General features: G+C 41.2%; 2 protein-coding genes across 2 annotated transcripts in view; both read right to left on the bottom strand.

Moving 5' to 3' along the window:
• Window positions 1–2,011: 2,011 nt before the first annotated feature.
• Window positions 2,012–6,863, bottom strand: LOC101861987 (3-oxoacyl-[acyl-carrier-protein] reductase FabG-like). Its single transcript, XM_005108539.3, has 3 exons — window positions 6,163–6,863; window positions 5,583–5,655; window positions 2,012–2,158 (listed from the first exon to the last, which is right to left on the bottom strand). Exons 1-3 carry the CDS (start codon window positions 6,777–6,779, stop codon window positions 2,012–2,014), a joined length of 837 nt encoding a protein of 278 aa, XP_005108596.2. The 5' UTR covers window positions 6,780–6,863.
• A 4,308-nt stretch (window positions 6,864–11,171) lies between these two features.
• Window positions 11,172–11,950, bottom strand: part of LOC101861768 (3-oxoacyl-[acyl-carrier-protein] reductase FabG) — an 8,819-nt gene continuing 8,040 nt past the window's right edge. The window contains exon 4 of the mRNA XM_005108538.2: window positions 11,172–11,461. Coding sequence (XP_005108595.1) covers window positions 11,315–11,461 — 147 coding nt within the window. The 3' untranslated portion in view covers window positions 11,172–11,314. The remainder of the gene's footprint in view (window positions 11,462–11,950) is intronic.

The raw sequence follows: 11,950 nt of genomic DNA, 5'->3' as shown, positions 1-11,950 counted from the left end.
GACAGACAGACAGACAGACAGACAGACAGACAGACAGACAACAGACAGACAGACGAATATAGACAGAAGCAGTGAAAGATAGAGAAATATATGTAAATTTTCTTTTCTTTTGAGTTTCCTAGTTTCATCAGACAGGTCTCCCCATCCAGAAACGACAGATTCACACACTTCAGTCCAAGCTTTTACTTTTAAATCTCTGTTAGAATAATCTTTCAAAGCTTTATTGTACAGCAAAGGTTTGCCTTCAACTGCACTTATTAATTTCTCTGTCCAATTGACATCAACATCCATGATTACTTTTTTTAAATGTTTGCTGGTGGTCCTTGCCTCGATGTGCACAGAATGTAGTTTGGCGTAAAAACGATCAGATGCATAACAGTGTGTCATCAAAACACGACCGAGTGTATGTGTGTGTACTAGTAACCCGACCCCGTTTATCATTTTTCAAATTGCGGCTTCCGACGATCATGTGAAACATTTTTATCTAGAATCTAGATATCCTAGGTTTTTGTTGCATAGTCCTGATGCCACCTGAATCGATTGATAACCTACTTTATCACGATGCCCGACCGCTTACTAGATAATCTAGGGCGTGGCCCGCTCAGCACTGGCTGCGGGGTTTCAGCGAGCTGGCTAAACTACACAGTTCGAAAGGAATGGCAGAAAGTGCTGGTTTCCAAAATAAAGATTCAAATCTTATCCATTTTATAGATCTAAACTATGTCCTAATTGCATCTAAATATTAAACTTTGATTAGTAATAGTTCTAAAGATAAGACTCATGGGTCAAAACACAAAATTAGTGAAAAACATTGTTTTCAGGAACCTTGTGAATTTGAGGTATCGTTCCGATTTCTTCAAATTAAATTGACGTGAATTGCTTTGTGAAAATGTGTTCTTTATAACGAGATATTCCATTTCTAATTTCTATCTTTTCATTTTACTACTTTAGATCGCAAAAATGGTGCAGCCTTTAGGGTTTGCTTTCGTTTGAGCCAATCTCTTGAATCAGGTTAATCACGAGGATGCATTAGCTATGAACTTTCGAAATCGACACAACCGAATATATTGATAGAGTAGATAGCCGATCAGCTCACTACTTTCCACTCCTTTGCCATGAGTCTGTGATAAAGGGAGCCACATCGATGAGATGCGATGATTGTCACCTTGAACATGAAAGTGTGAAATAGGCAGACGGCGACAAGACAGAGACTTAAAGGACAGGGCATGTCATAACAATCGCACCTTTCAACCATCTTTCACCTTCTTATGAGAAGTTAATGCGGTGTTTAACTGCAATCTAATTTATTTCTAACTTGATACACTCGCTCCCCATCAAGCCAATTTTTACAAGACACCTAATGGAGATGGAGAAAAGTATTGGAGAAAAATGAAATTAAAAACACGACATCACTCGGATTCCTGAAAATATCTCCTGTTTGTATTTCCAAGGTTACCCACGGCACAACATTTGTATCTAGTGTCGTACCCGCGCCAATTATCTGCTGTCGGCATAGCATTACCCTTCCCCCCTCCTCCCATATACCCACACCCTATTTGGTATTCCAAATTGTCGTTTCAGACCCCCCCCCCCTTTTTTCCCCTTTTTCCCCTTTCACTACCTTGGGAGGAAACAGTAGTTTGTTTGTTTTTTGTTGTTGTTCGCTGTTTGTTTTTTTGGTTTCTTTTATGCACCACGTAGGTAGGAGAGGTGTAGCCTACTCAGCAGAATCTACCTAGCTCTGGCACTCTCTAGCCTGGAGCGACAAACTTGCAGATCTTTCAATGCTTCTTTTTGTAAAGTCGGGGTGAGAGTCCGCTAGAGCGAAGGGGGGAATGGAATCTTGATTAAAGAGTCAAAGCTAATTTACCAAAATTTAAGTCATTCAAATATTCTGTTTAATTGTAATTTCAACAACTCTGGGTCTCTTTAAATGTTGTGTAAAAACACTCTGTCTCCGGCTATCTATGTCCAAAGTCCGGACATGACTCTGTAGGTAGATTCTCCAGCACTAGGACTTGTTCCCAAAAGTCCCCGCGAAAGATCTGCCGCCATCCACAGGCATACACAGACCTGTGAGGAAACTGGCGGCGTCCGATGCTAGGAAGCTCACAGCCTCAGCCACTGCCTCTTTGGTCACGCCCACACTGCCCAGGGGCTGAAGGAAATAATTTTTGTTATCGGTTTTAGTTTCATTTTAGTAAACGTTTTAGGGCACTTGCAACACCAATAGGTCATATTATATAAATGCCGAAAATTAAGCTTTCTACGAGGGAGAAACATGCAAAGGAGGAGATATAGGAACATAAGATGTTTGAAAGGGGAAAAATGAGCAAACCACACCAGAGCACCTGCCAACAATCCTCTTGAAAGGGCTGTAGGCGTAGAAAATGAGTTTGAAAGTAAAGACAGCACGTAAACCTACAACATTGTAGGGAAAAAAGACGAATAGACTGATAAAAAATAAGAGGAAAAGAAGGGCCTCTAGTGGTGATTCCAAACATACACCATACGCAAAGATAAAACTTGATCAAGTTTTGAGTTGAGTTTGAAAAAAAGTGAAACAAAGCGAAACATTAACACCTTATTTTGTAGGGGAGGGTTAGAAAACTGACGGCATGCTCAATTGGATCAGATGCTATATTATATGCAATGGCATAAGATGGGATGGCTCGAAATCTAGGAACAGACTGATCGTCAAGACGATATAAAAGACGATACGATATAAGATGATAAAAAGAGACATCGTGTTATAAGAAAGGATTGGAGAAAGGAGATGACATTACATGACATTTCTAAAAAAGTAGCAAAATCATTTCCATTTCCCTATCCCTGATTAATTCATCATTGCTAAAGGTTCTGGGACGACAAACGTTTGAAGATAGTTAGAATATTTGAGTTTGGGCTTGAATCTGAATTGTATTATAACTGAAGGCTAAAGGAATTGATTGACTGTTTACGTCCACATTGACACAATTTTTATTAAGCTTGGGATACCCTCTCGTTAACACAGAAAATACCACCGTTAGGAATACAAAAGAACCATGGTAAGCAATTCTGTCGGCCGCTGTAAAATACAGGTTGGGGGCTTGACCAAAAGCACAGACGTGGCAATATGCTACGCTAGAGTAGAAAGAACAGTAAATGGTACGTTCGAAAATCTTCAAAAGCTGCATAGTTTGTGCACACCACAGGATTGACTGACACATTGAGAAGGAAGAAGAAGATGAAAAAAGACAGCCTGGATTTTTTTCACATACCCCATGACTAACGTTCGAACGTTGTTAGTTAGAAATATAAGGGTTTTTATCATCCCTTCTGAAACTTTTCCTTGATGTTTTGTGCCCAGCCAAAGAATCAGGCGGTCTAAACAGGTGATCTACTTGCGACCGAAGTCTTCTCTCAGAAATAATATTAATATGAATAATTTAGAACTTCCAAACCCCTGATTTGAATTTCCGCAAAGCAGGTCAATTTCAAGGTTTGCAGCGCCAAAGCAGCAGGCAATGGGGGGAGGGCATTTCTTTATACAATAATACTTACGCCGTTTAAAAAGGTTTGCCCCCTCTCTAATAACTTCTAAACTATTCAAGATATCTTCATGAAATGTGTACACAATTGACTTTCAATATGTACATTCTCAAACCCAGAAAACAGAATTATGCTGTAATGTCACACCTTTATGCTCTTGCTGTTTACATCGAGGTAGCTAGGGTACATTGTCGCCGAGAAAACGGCGTCCATCAAACCTATGAATGTGCGCTTGAAGCAAAGAGCTGTTGTTGAGTTCTTTACTGCAGAGGGAGCTGCACCCATCGATAGTCACAAGCGAATGAAGCTTGTCTATGGTGAAGCATGTGTAGTTGTAAGTACTGTTCAAAGGTGGGCAAAGGAGTTCGCTGAAACCAGTCCAGCAGAGACAGATTTGCATGACCAGGCTCATTGTGGTAGTCCCAATTCTGCCAGTGATGTTCAACACCAGGAGAGAGTGGGTGAGATCATCCAAGCAAATCGGCGGATCAAAGTAAAAGATGTCAGTGAATTGCTAGAGATTTCTGTGGGGAGTGCTTAGTATATCATCCATGATGTGTTGGGTTACAGGAAAGTGTGTGCACGGTGGGTTCCCCACATGTTATCACCCGACCGGAAATTGAACCAGTAATAAGGAAACTGAAAGTTAGTGATGAACTCCTGGCTCGTTATATTGATGAAGGTGAAGCTTTCTTACATCGTATAGTCACAGGAGACGAGACTTGAGTACACCAGTATGACCCAGAGAACAAAAGACAATCGAAAGAATACAGGCACATTGGCTCACCTACCCCAAAGAAGTTCAAAGTTGTTGCATCTGCAAAGATAGTGCTTATGACAGTGTTTTGTGACTGCGATGGTCTGATTCATATGGAATTTTTGAAACAGGGTTCCACTATCAACTCTGAACGATATATTGATACCCTGAGAAAACGTAGAGCACGGTTGTCACGAGTTCGGCCCGGATAAAAATGAATTTTGCACCACGACAACGCCCGTCCACACACGAGTCGACAAACTCAAGATGCCATGAAAAGTCTCAGATTTCAAGAGACCTTACCGCACCCACCATACAGTCCAGACATTGCTCCATCTGACTTTCCTAAGTTGAAGGAGTACCTTAAAGGAAAACGTTTTGCAGATGACGATGAAGTTCAAGGAGATGTGCGTCGTAGGTTCAGAGGAAAACTACATTAATATTTCGCCGACGACAAGCGACAACTTATTCAACGTTTGCGGATCTGCCTCGACAAAGAAAGCGACTATGTCGAAAAGTAAAGGCACTGTCATTTAGCAGACATCCTAAGCTTTCATTTAGTGTATACCTTTTGTATGCAACATCAGTAATAAAGAAATTAAGAACTTGGAGGCAAAACTTTTTAAACGACCCTCGTATATGTTCCTCGCAATTTTACCGATTTGCGAAATCTTACTGCGCGTTTTTACGATCGTAAAATTGCACGGCCAACTTAAGATTGCGCTGCGCAGATCAGGCGAGGAATGAGGCAAGGATATGTTATGTCACCAGACCTCTTTAACATGTACAGTGAAACAATCCTTAGAAACATAGAAGAGTCCAAGCCTCAAAGTTAATGGAGAAAATATTAATAACATCAGGTATGCAGATGACACGGTTTTAATAGCAGGCTCCGAAAAGGGCCTTTAAATGCTTCTAAATTTACAAGGCTTTAGAACGATTTTTGGGCAATTACATTTTCAAGTTTCTTTTGGACGCCACAGGAATATAATAATATATACATATTGTATGTATAATATATAATGTGTGTGTGTGTGTATATATATATATATATATATATACACATATATATATATATATATAATAATAATAATAATAATAATAATAATAATAATAATATATAAATATTCTACACTTTCTTAGCGGGTCGTTTTGAGTAATTAATGTTATTATTGTCACCATACATACTCACAACAAACAAATAAAGACGTACTTCATAGCAATTTAGTGTGGAGCAGAAAGCAGAGGGAGGGTACAATGGCAACATACAAAACGTGGACTTGAGACCACAGACCTGTTTTGCAATTTCTGTGACAAGCGCTTCAGCAAAGTGCTTATCCAAAGATTCTTCATCGGGAGCGAATTCTCTGAAAATGGAGGGAGATGGTTCAAAGGGTTGGGGGGGGGGGGCTTAAAAAGATAATACGGATAACCCATGATAAAGACTAAATTCGTTGCAGAGCAAAGTGTGAAAGTTCTGAATGCAAATTATTCATAAGCTGCTTTACCATACTTCGTGTGGAAAAGGATTGATATGGAGTAGTTGACACAATTATTTCTCTTTTAAAGCTTTGCCACCAGTGTTGTTTCACCGTTTCAATGCGCTGTCAAATCAAGGTGACAATGTAGCGTCGTAAAATCCACTCAGAAACCTCTGGTTCTTACTTGATTGGAATTCTAACTCTACGGTAACGAGTTCTTCCTTTTTCGGGATATCTGTGTGGCTTTTTACCTTTTTCGTTTATATTAAATCTAAGGGTTTATAGTGCTGATCTACCTTTCAAAAATATGGTTTCGATTAATTTTTGCAACATAAAATACCCTAAAATACCATACAATTTCTCGTGGAAAACAGGCCAGGACAAAATACAAACCTACGAATTCTTGTGGGAATGAGGGAAGGATTCACAGCGTTGACCCGGATCTCTCTCGGTCCAAGGTCGACGGCCAGACATCGGGTCAAGTGATCAACTGCCGCTTTTGACATTGGATACACTATGTTGGGTGAGCTCGCTGCTCTTGACGACATGGATGAAACAACGACAATGTTGCCCTTGTTCGCTGCCAGATGTGGCACCGCTTCTTGAATCAGGAAGAACACTGCTTTTACATTCGTGTTCATGATTTTATCAAAAGTTTCTTCACTGGCAGTCAAAATTCCAGTTTTGGGATCGTTTACACCAGCATTAGCCACCAACACGTCCAGACGTCCAAATTTCTCTACCGTCTTCTCGACAATCGATTTCCTTGCAGAGGGGTCGACAACGTCCCCGCTCACAGCCAAAAAGCGGTCAGCTTGACCTCCACTGGCCTGGACACACAAGGTCAAGGAGGCCTGCAGCCTGTCCTCATTCCGGCCACATAAGGTGACAGATGCCCCTCTCTGGGCGAACATGATGGCGATGCTCTCCCCTAACCCAGAGCTGGCTCCGGTCACGACACAGACTTTGCCTTTGAGTTGTTCATTGTGTTCGCTTCTCCTTGACGCCATATTGCCTGGAGTCTGGGCTATAAGTTGTGTGTCTCAGTTGTGTCTTCGATTCAGTCAACGGAGGTTACTATTTTTGCCGGTCGTGGTAACTCCTGTAAAAAATGATAACTCGGCTGTTAACATAGAGAAAATGAAAATGTAACTTACTTGTCCAAAATGAATACCTTACCCTTTCAAGCATACTCAGTCAGTGCGCGGGAGACGAAAACAGCAATTACGTGCTGATGTTTTAAACTTGTGCCAGTTTCACTTGAAATGGTTGTTTCTTGATTATTTTTTAAATTACTTTTTTAGAAATCAATTAGACCAAATGCTTATCTTGTTTTTGTTCCAGAACTTCTCTTTTGTTTTGAAAAAGGATAGCGTGTTAATGAAGCACTTTCTAAACAGTTACTTCCATAAAATCCTGTCAACCGTTACACGCCGTCATGTTTTTCATCCTTTCGAACCAGATGTTTGTCATACATATATTTCTTCGGACACTGCAAATAAAAAGTAGGAAAAACTCACAATAACGCCAAGGTAGACCATGATTCAAGGGGCTACACATAGCACATCGTTTGTTTTTGTTTTTCCAAATCCTTTTGGACCTATTGTCACAGTGAGAGTTTAAGCGTCCATCTCACACTGACAGCCTCTAAACACAGATACAATGCATTGAAATTCGTAAATCTTTCCTGGACTGAATTTCACAGACGAACATAATAAGTGTGTAGAAAATACAACGGAAATTCAACAATTTTAAGATCAGGCTATTTCAGGTATAAAGAGTACAGTAAAATTATATATAAATAAAAGTACATCATGTATGGTCTTTCGGCTTGAAAGACGATATCCAGATGCCCTCTGTCCAAGATAGACGGTGATTAAAAAGGCAGGACCGTGTTGAAAAAGGTGCAGTGTCGAAGATTAAGAGTTGTCAAATGCGGATGGCGAAAAGTCGATGTGTGTGTGTGTGTGTGTGTGTGTGTGTGTGTGTGTGTGTGTGTGTGTGTGTGTGTGTATGTCTGTGTGATTGCAGGAGGTATTAGCGATATTTGCTCATTCGGATGATTATCTACCATGGCTGTTTTTTATTAAAAGAAGAGAATCCTGAATATCAGTCATATTATTTCTCTTAAAAACACACCGGTTCTTGTTCTAAGGGGACCTAAACGTTTATTGGTTTCCAAATCTAATGTATCTAACCCCTTTCAAACATCAAAGGGGGCTCTCATGGCCTAAAGGTTAAGGTATTGGCCTCTCATTCAAAGGTCCCGGGTTCGAATCCGGGTAGCAACCAAAAGATTTTCTTCTCTAAAATTGTCTCCTTTCACCTCCTTTCCTGCTCTTTAGCAATGTTCTGTTGTCTGCTTTCATTTCCACTTTCTGCCCCCGCCCCCTCACCTCCTTTGCCTCCTCCTCTGAGCTCCTGACTCTTTCTGCAGCCTTTCTACTGTTACTCCTTGGCTCCTCCTTACTGCTGTCTTTCTGCCACACCCCTGATCTTCTGGTACGAAAGATCTACACCTTGCCTTCTCGGACAAGGGCGAAAAATCTCGGAGGGCCCGTGTGCAAGTTGCGCACGTTAAAGATCCCTTGGTGGTCTAAAATCGATAAGAGTAGGCTTCGGCCGCCACCCGGCAAAATTCAAAATTTCCTACCAACTGAAAATACTAGGTGTGTCCCGCGTGCTCATATGACTTTATGCAGTTGCGAGCGCCGTAAAACACTTTACAAAAACAAACAAAAAACAAACATCAAAGGATGCTTCTATCATAATTCATCTTTGCAGGATACATTTTTGGTCCAATCTGTAAGCAGGATGCAGGGCATGGCCCGTTTAAAAAAGTAGATGTAGGTGTTTTTACGACTCCATGGACACAATTTAGATCATTCGGGAGGTTGGCCACGACGCTGCCTGTCAAGACCAACCCGGGCTAAGAGGGATACAACGTTCCAGCAGAAAGACAGATACTCGATCTTTCTTCTTTGCGTTCCCGTGCCAGATCTCAGACGTCGCTAACGGCTGGTTTTTCAACCTAGAGTGCAACTGATAATACGAAAGTGACCTGTCTTACTACTTCGTAGAGACACGAGCCTCCAGGCATCCTTATTCCCATTTCGAAGACACTCTACGTCTGACAAGACTGTTTTCATTTTTGGTAAGAAATAATTTAGAATTTTGACCGGCTTTCGGACCAGCAAGGGACATTTAACTTGCAGAACTTGCACCCAGGACCACCGAGATCTTTCATCCTTACCCCAGAAGGCTAGGTGTTAGATCTTACCTGCCTTAAGATCATAAGTGTAGCTGAAAGACATCAGTAAAGAGAAGCCGGGTAAAGCAGTAGAACGAGTTAACAGTTACAGAGAGAGAAGGTCAAAGGAGGCCAGTGATTTGGGGTAGGGAGGGGGGGGGGGAAAGTGATGATGGAAGCAGATGTTGGAACACGGCTAGAGAACAGGAAAGAAAGACAAAGGAGAATATTAAATCGGAGAAGAATACTTGGTCATGGCCGGCAGGATTCGGTATTGCAACCGTTTTGACTGAGAGGCGAGCACTGTACGTCTTGACCATGAGAGCTCCCTTGATACTCGTTGAAAATTCCTCTCACACGGGAATCAAACTCAGGTCTTCTGTGCACGAAGGCAAAACCATTCGGCACTACACCACAGGCGCTGGTAACCAATTTCTGAACTCTCTTTTTTTAAACGAACAGACAACATTCCGTTTTCTTCTTTTCGTATGCTTTCTCTCTTGGAGAGCAGCTTCGAAATATATACATTTGGCGGTATTCTGTAGTATGTCTACCAGCACGTTCAATTTTTCGTGTTGAGTACATAGGGGTTACGATCGTTTGCCTCAGCCCGACATAGGCGGATGTTTTCATGGCGTGTACCGCACCGACTATCAATTACAATTTCTACTGGGGTACTTGGTTTGGTAAGTGTGAGAGGTGCTGTGGTTTTGAAAGCCCAGGATCTCCGATGTCAAAACTCGAATCTCGTTGCCTTCGGGGGCTGAAGAACCTGTACTTTGCAGGCAGACGTGTACTGTATATATGACAGGCTAGCAGTAGGCCTAGAAACAATTCTGTTCACCCCTCTAAGAGAGCCCCACTACCATACGTGCGAAGCAGCATCCCATAAAAATACATAATTCAGGGTAAAGAGAGGCACATTGTCACGGTAAGTGCCATATTTAGCGCCAAGAAAGAGCATGACATACTTACAGAACAAACAAAAGGGAACCGAAGAATAAGATCTAGCTGCACAAGGTAAATTTGTGAATTGTTCATTGTATGTGTTTTACAACGAGCCTTACTAAAGGAAAACAATTATAATATTATTATTATTCATGTGATGCCTTACTACTTACGAATTACGAACGACCTTCTCCAATCAAATGTATTAGTTCATCTCTATTTGCGATATGCTATCTTCCATTTCGAAAGTGTACTGACCATCAAACGTTTTGCTTTTCCTGGCAAGCTTCTGATGTTATCACTTCAAATTATCGAGAGTAAGTGACAAGAATCCTCGCTTGTTGACGACCAGGTCAGCTCTTATCAAACTGCCTTCCCCGTTGTACTGTAACGCACCTGACCACAACTAATCTAGTTACTATATTAAGCAGCAATTACATTATAACTTAGGAGCTTCAGGCATTTCGTCTGCAGAGCGAAAGGGTGATTATAAAAATGATTTATTATTCTCAAGTCAAACTTAAGCGTACCGTACAAAGTCATTTCTGTTTGAGCAGGTTGTCACCAAAGGTACCTCTTTGGATATAACAAAGCTGAAACAGTATAGCGTTTTAATGGCTTTTTCTACACACAAAAATCGAATTCCATTCACCTCTGCAATGAATGTGTCGATATAGCTGAAAGTCTACAAAGATCAGGGCCTACCAGTCGCACAGTTTTTTATGAGAAGTTTATGTGGCGAAGTTAAGCACCGTATAACATGCAATCTATTTTATGTCAAACATGATACCCCCCCCCCCTACACCCATGAACACACCTAGCTGAGATGAAGAAAGGTATTGGAGAGAAATGAAATTAAGAACACCGCATCATTCGAATGATTGAAATCGTCTGCTGTTTGTCTTTCCAAGCCAATCCGTGAGTCAAAATTGGTATCTAGTTTCGTACCTGCACCCCCCCCCCCTTTTTTTCACTAACCAACCTGGAAGAACACAACTTTTTGTTTTGTTTTGTTTTTTATGCACCACGTAGGTAGGAGTAGCGTAATCAGCAGAATTTACTAAGCTATGGCACTCTCAAGCTTGGAGCGACAAACCTGCAGTTTCTTCAGGGCTTGTTTTTGCAAATTCGGGGTGAGAGTGAGCTGGGGGAGAGGGGAAATGGGCATAATAGGAATCTTAATTCAAGAGTCAAAGTCAATTTCTTCAAATTAATATCATTCTAATTTTGTTTTATTGTTTAGATCTTTCAGCACTATTTGGTCTCTTTAAATGTTGTGTAAAAACAGTCTGTCTCCGGCTATCTGAGTCCAAAGTCTGGACACGACGGTGTGTAGATTCCCCAGCACTAGGACTTGTTCCCAAATGTCCCCGCGAAAGATCTGCCGCCATCCACCGGCATACACAGACCTGTGAGGAAACTGGCGGCGTCCGATGCTAGGAAGCTCACAGCCTCAGCCACTGCCTCTTTGGTCACACCCACATTGCCCAGAGGCTGGAGAAAATAATGTTCAAAATTGTTGTTTTTAGTTTAGTTTTAATCAAAGTTTGGCAGCGCCTACAACATAAATAGGTCATGTCAATGCCGAAGATTAGATACGTAACTTCGGAGTAACAAACACAGGAGGAGAGATAAGAACAAAAAATGTTTGATAAGATAAAAGGAGCAAACCACACTAGAGCTTCCGCTGACCACACACTAAAAAGGGTTGAGGACATATAAAAACGAGTTTGAAAAAAGAGAGCACATGAACACTACACCTCTATATTTATAGAAAATAAAAACGAATAGACGGGCACAAAAAAGGCGAAAACATGGATCTCTAGAGCCGTGTTCAACCACCAACCAAAAGCAAAAATGAAACCTGACCTAGTTTCGAGTTAAGTTCTAAATGTTTAAAAAGTGAAAGAAATCGAAACTTTAACAACCGTGTGTTGGAGGGGAAAGTAAGACATGCAAACAGAAACATGCTAGTGCCCCCCC

The sequence above is a fragment of the Aplysia californica genome, unplaced genomic scaffold (assembly GCF_000002075.1).
Source record: "Aplysia californica isolate F4 #8 unplaced genomic scaffold, AplCal3.0 scaffold00698, whole genome shotgun sequence".
In the NCBI taxonomy this organism is placed as follows: Eukaryota; Metazoa; Mollusca; class Gastropoda; order Aplysiida; family Aplysiidae; genus Aplysia; species Aplysia californica.
The sequence above is the reverse complement of the archived record's forward strand: the minus strand, read 5'-3'. Positions and strand labels throughout refer to the sequence as shown.

Bases quoted from the DNA above. Each gene is read 5' to 3' on its own strand.
- LOC101861987 (XM_005108539.3), bottom strand. From the start codon at position 6,779: ATGGCGTCAAGGAGAAGCGAACACAATGAACAACTCAAAGGCAAAGTC. The intron at 5,656-6,162 runs GTTTGTATTTTG...CTCCATTTTCAG, and splicing joins ATTCCCACAAGAATTCGTAG to AGAATTCGCTCCCGATGAAG. The intron at 2,159-5,582 runs GTCTGTGGTCTC...TATTTCCTTCAG, and splicing joins TCACAGAAATTGCAAAACAG to CCCCTGGGCAGTGTGGGCGT.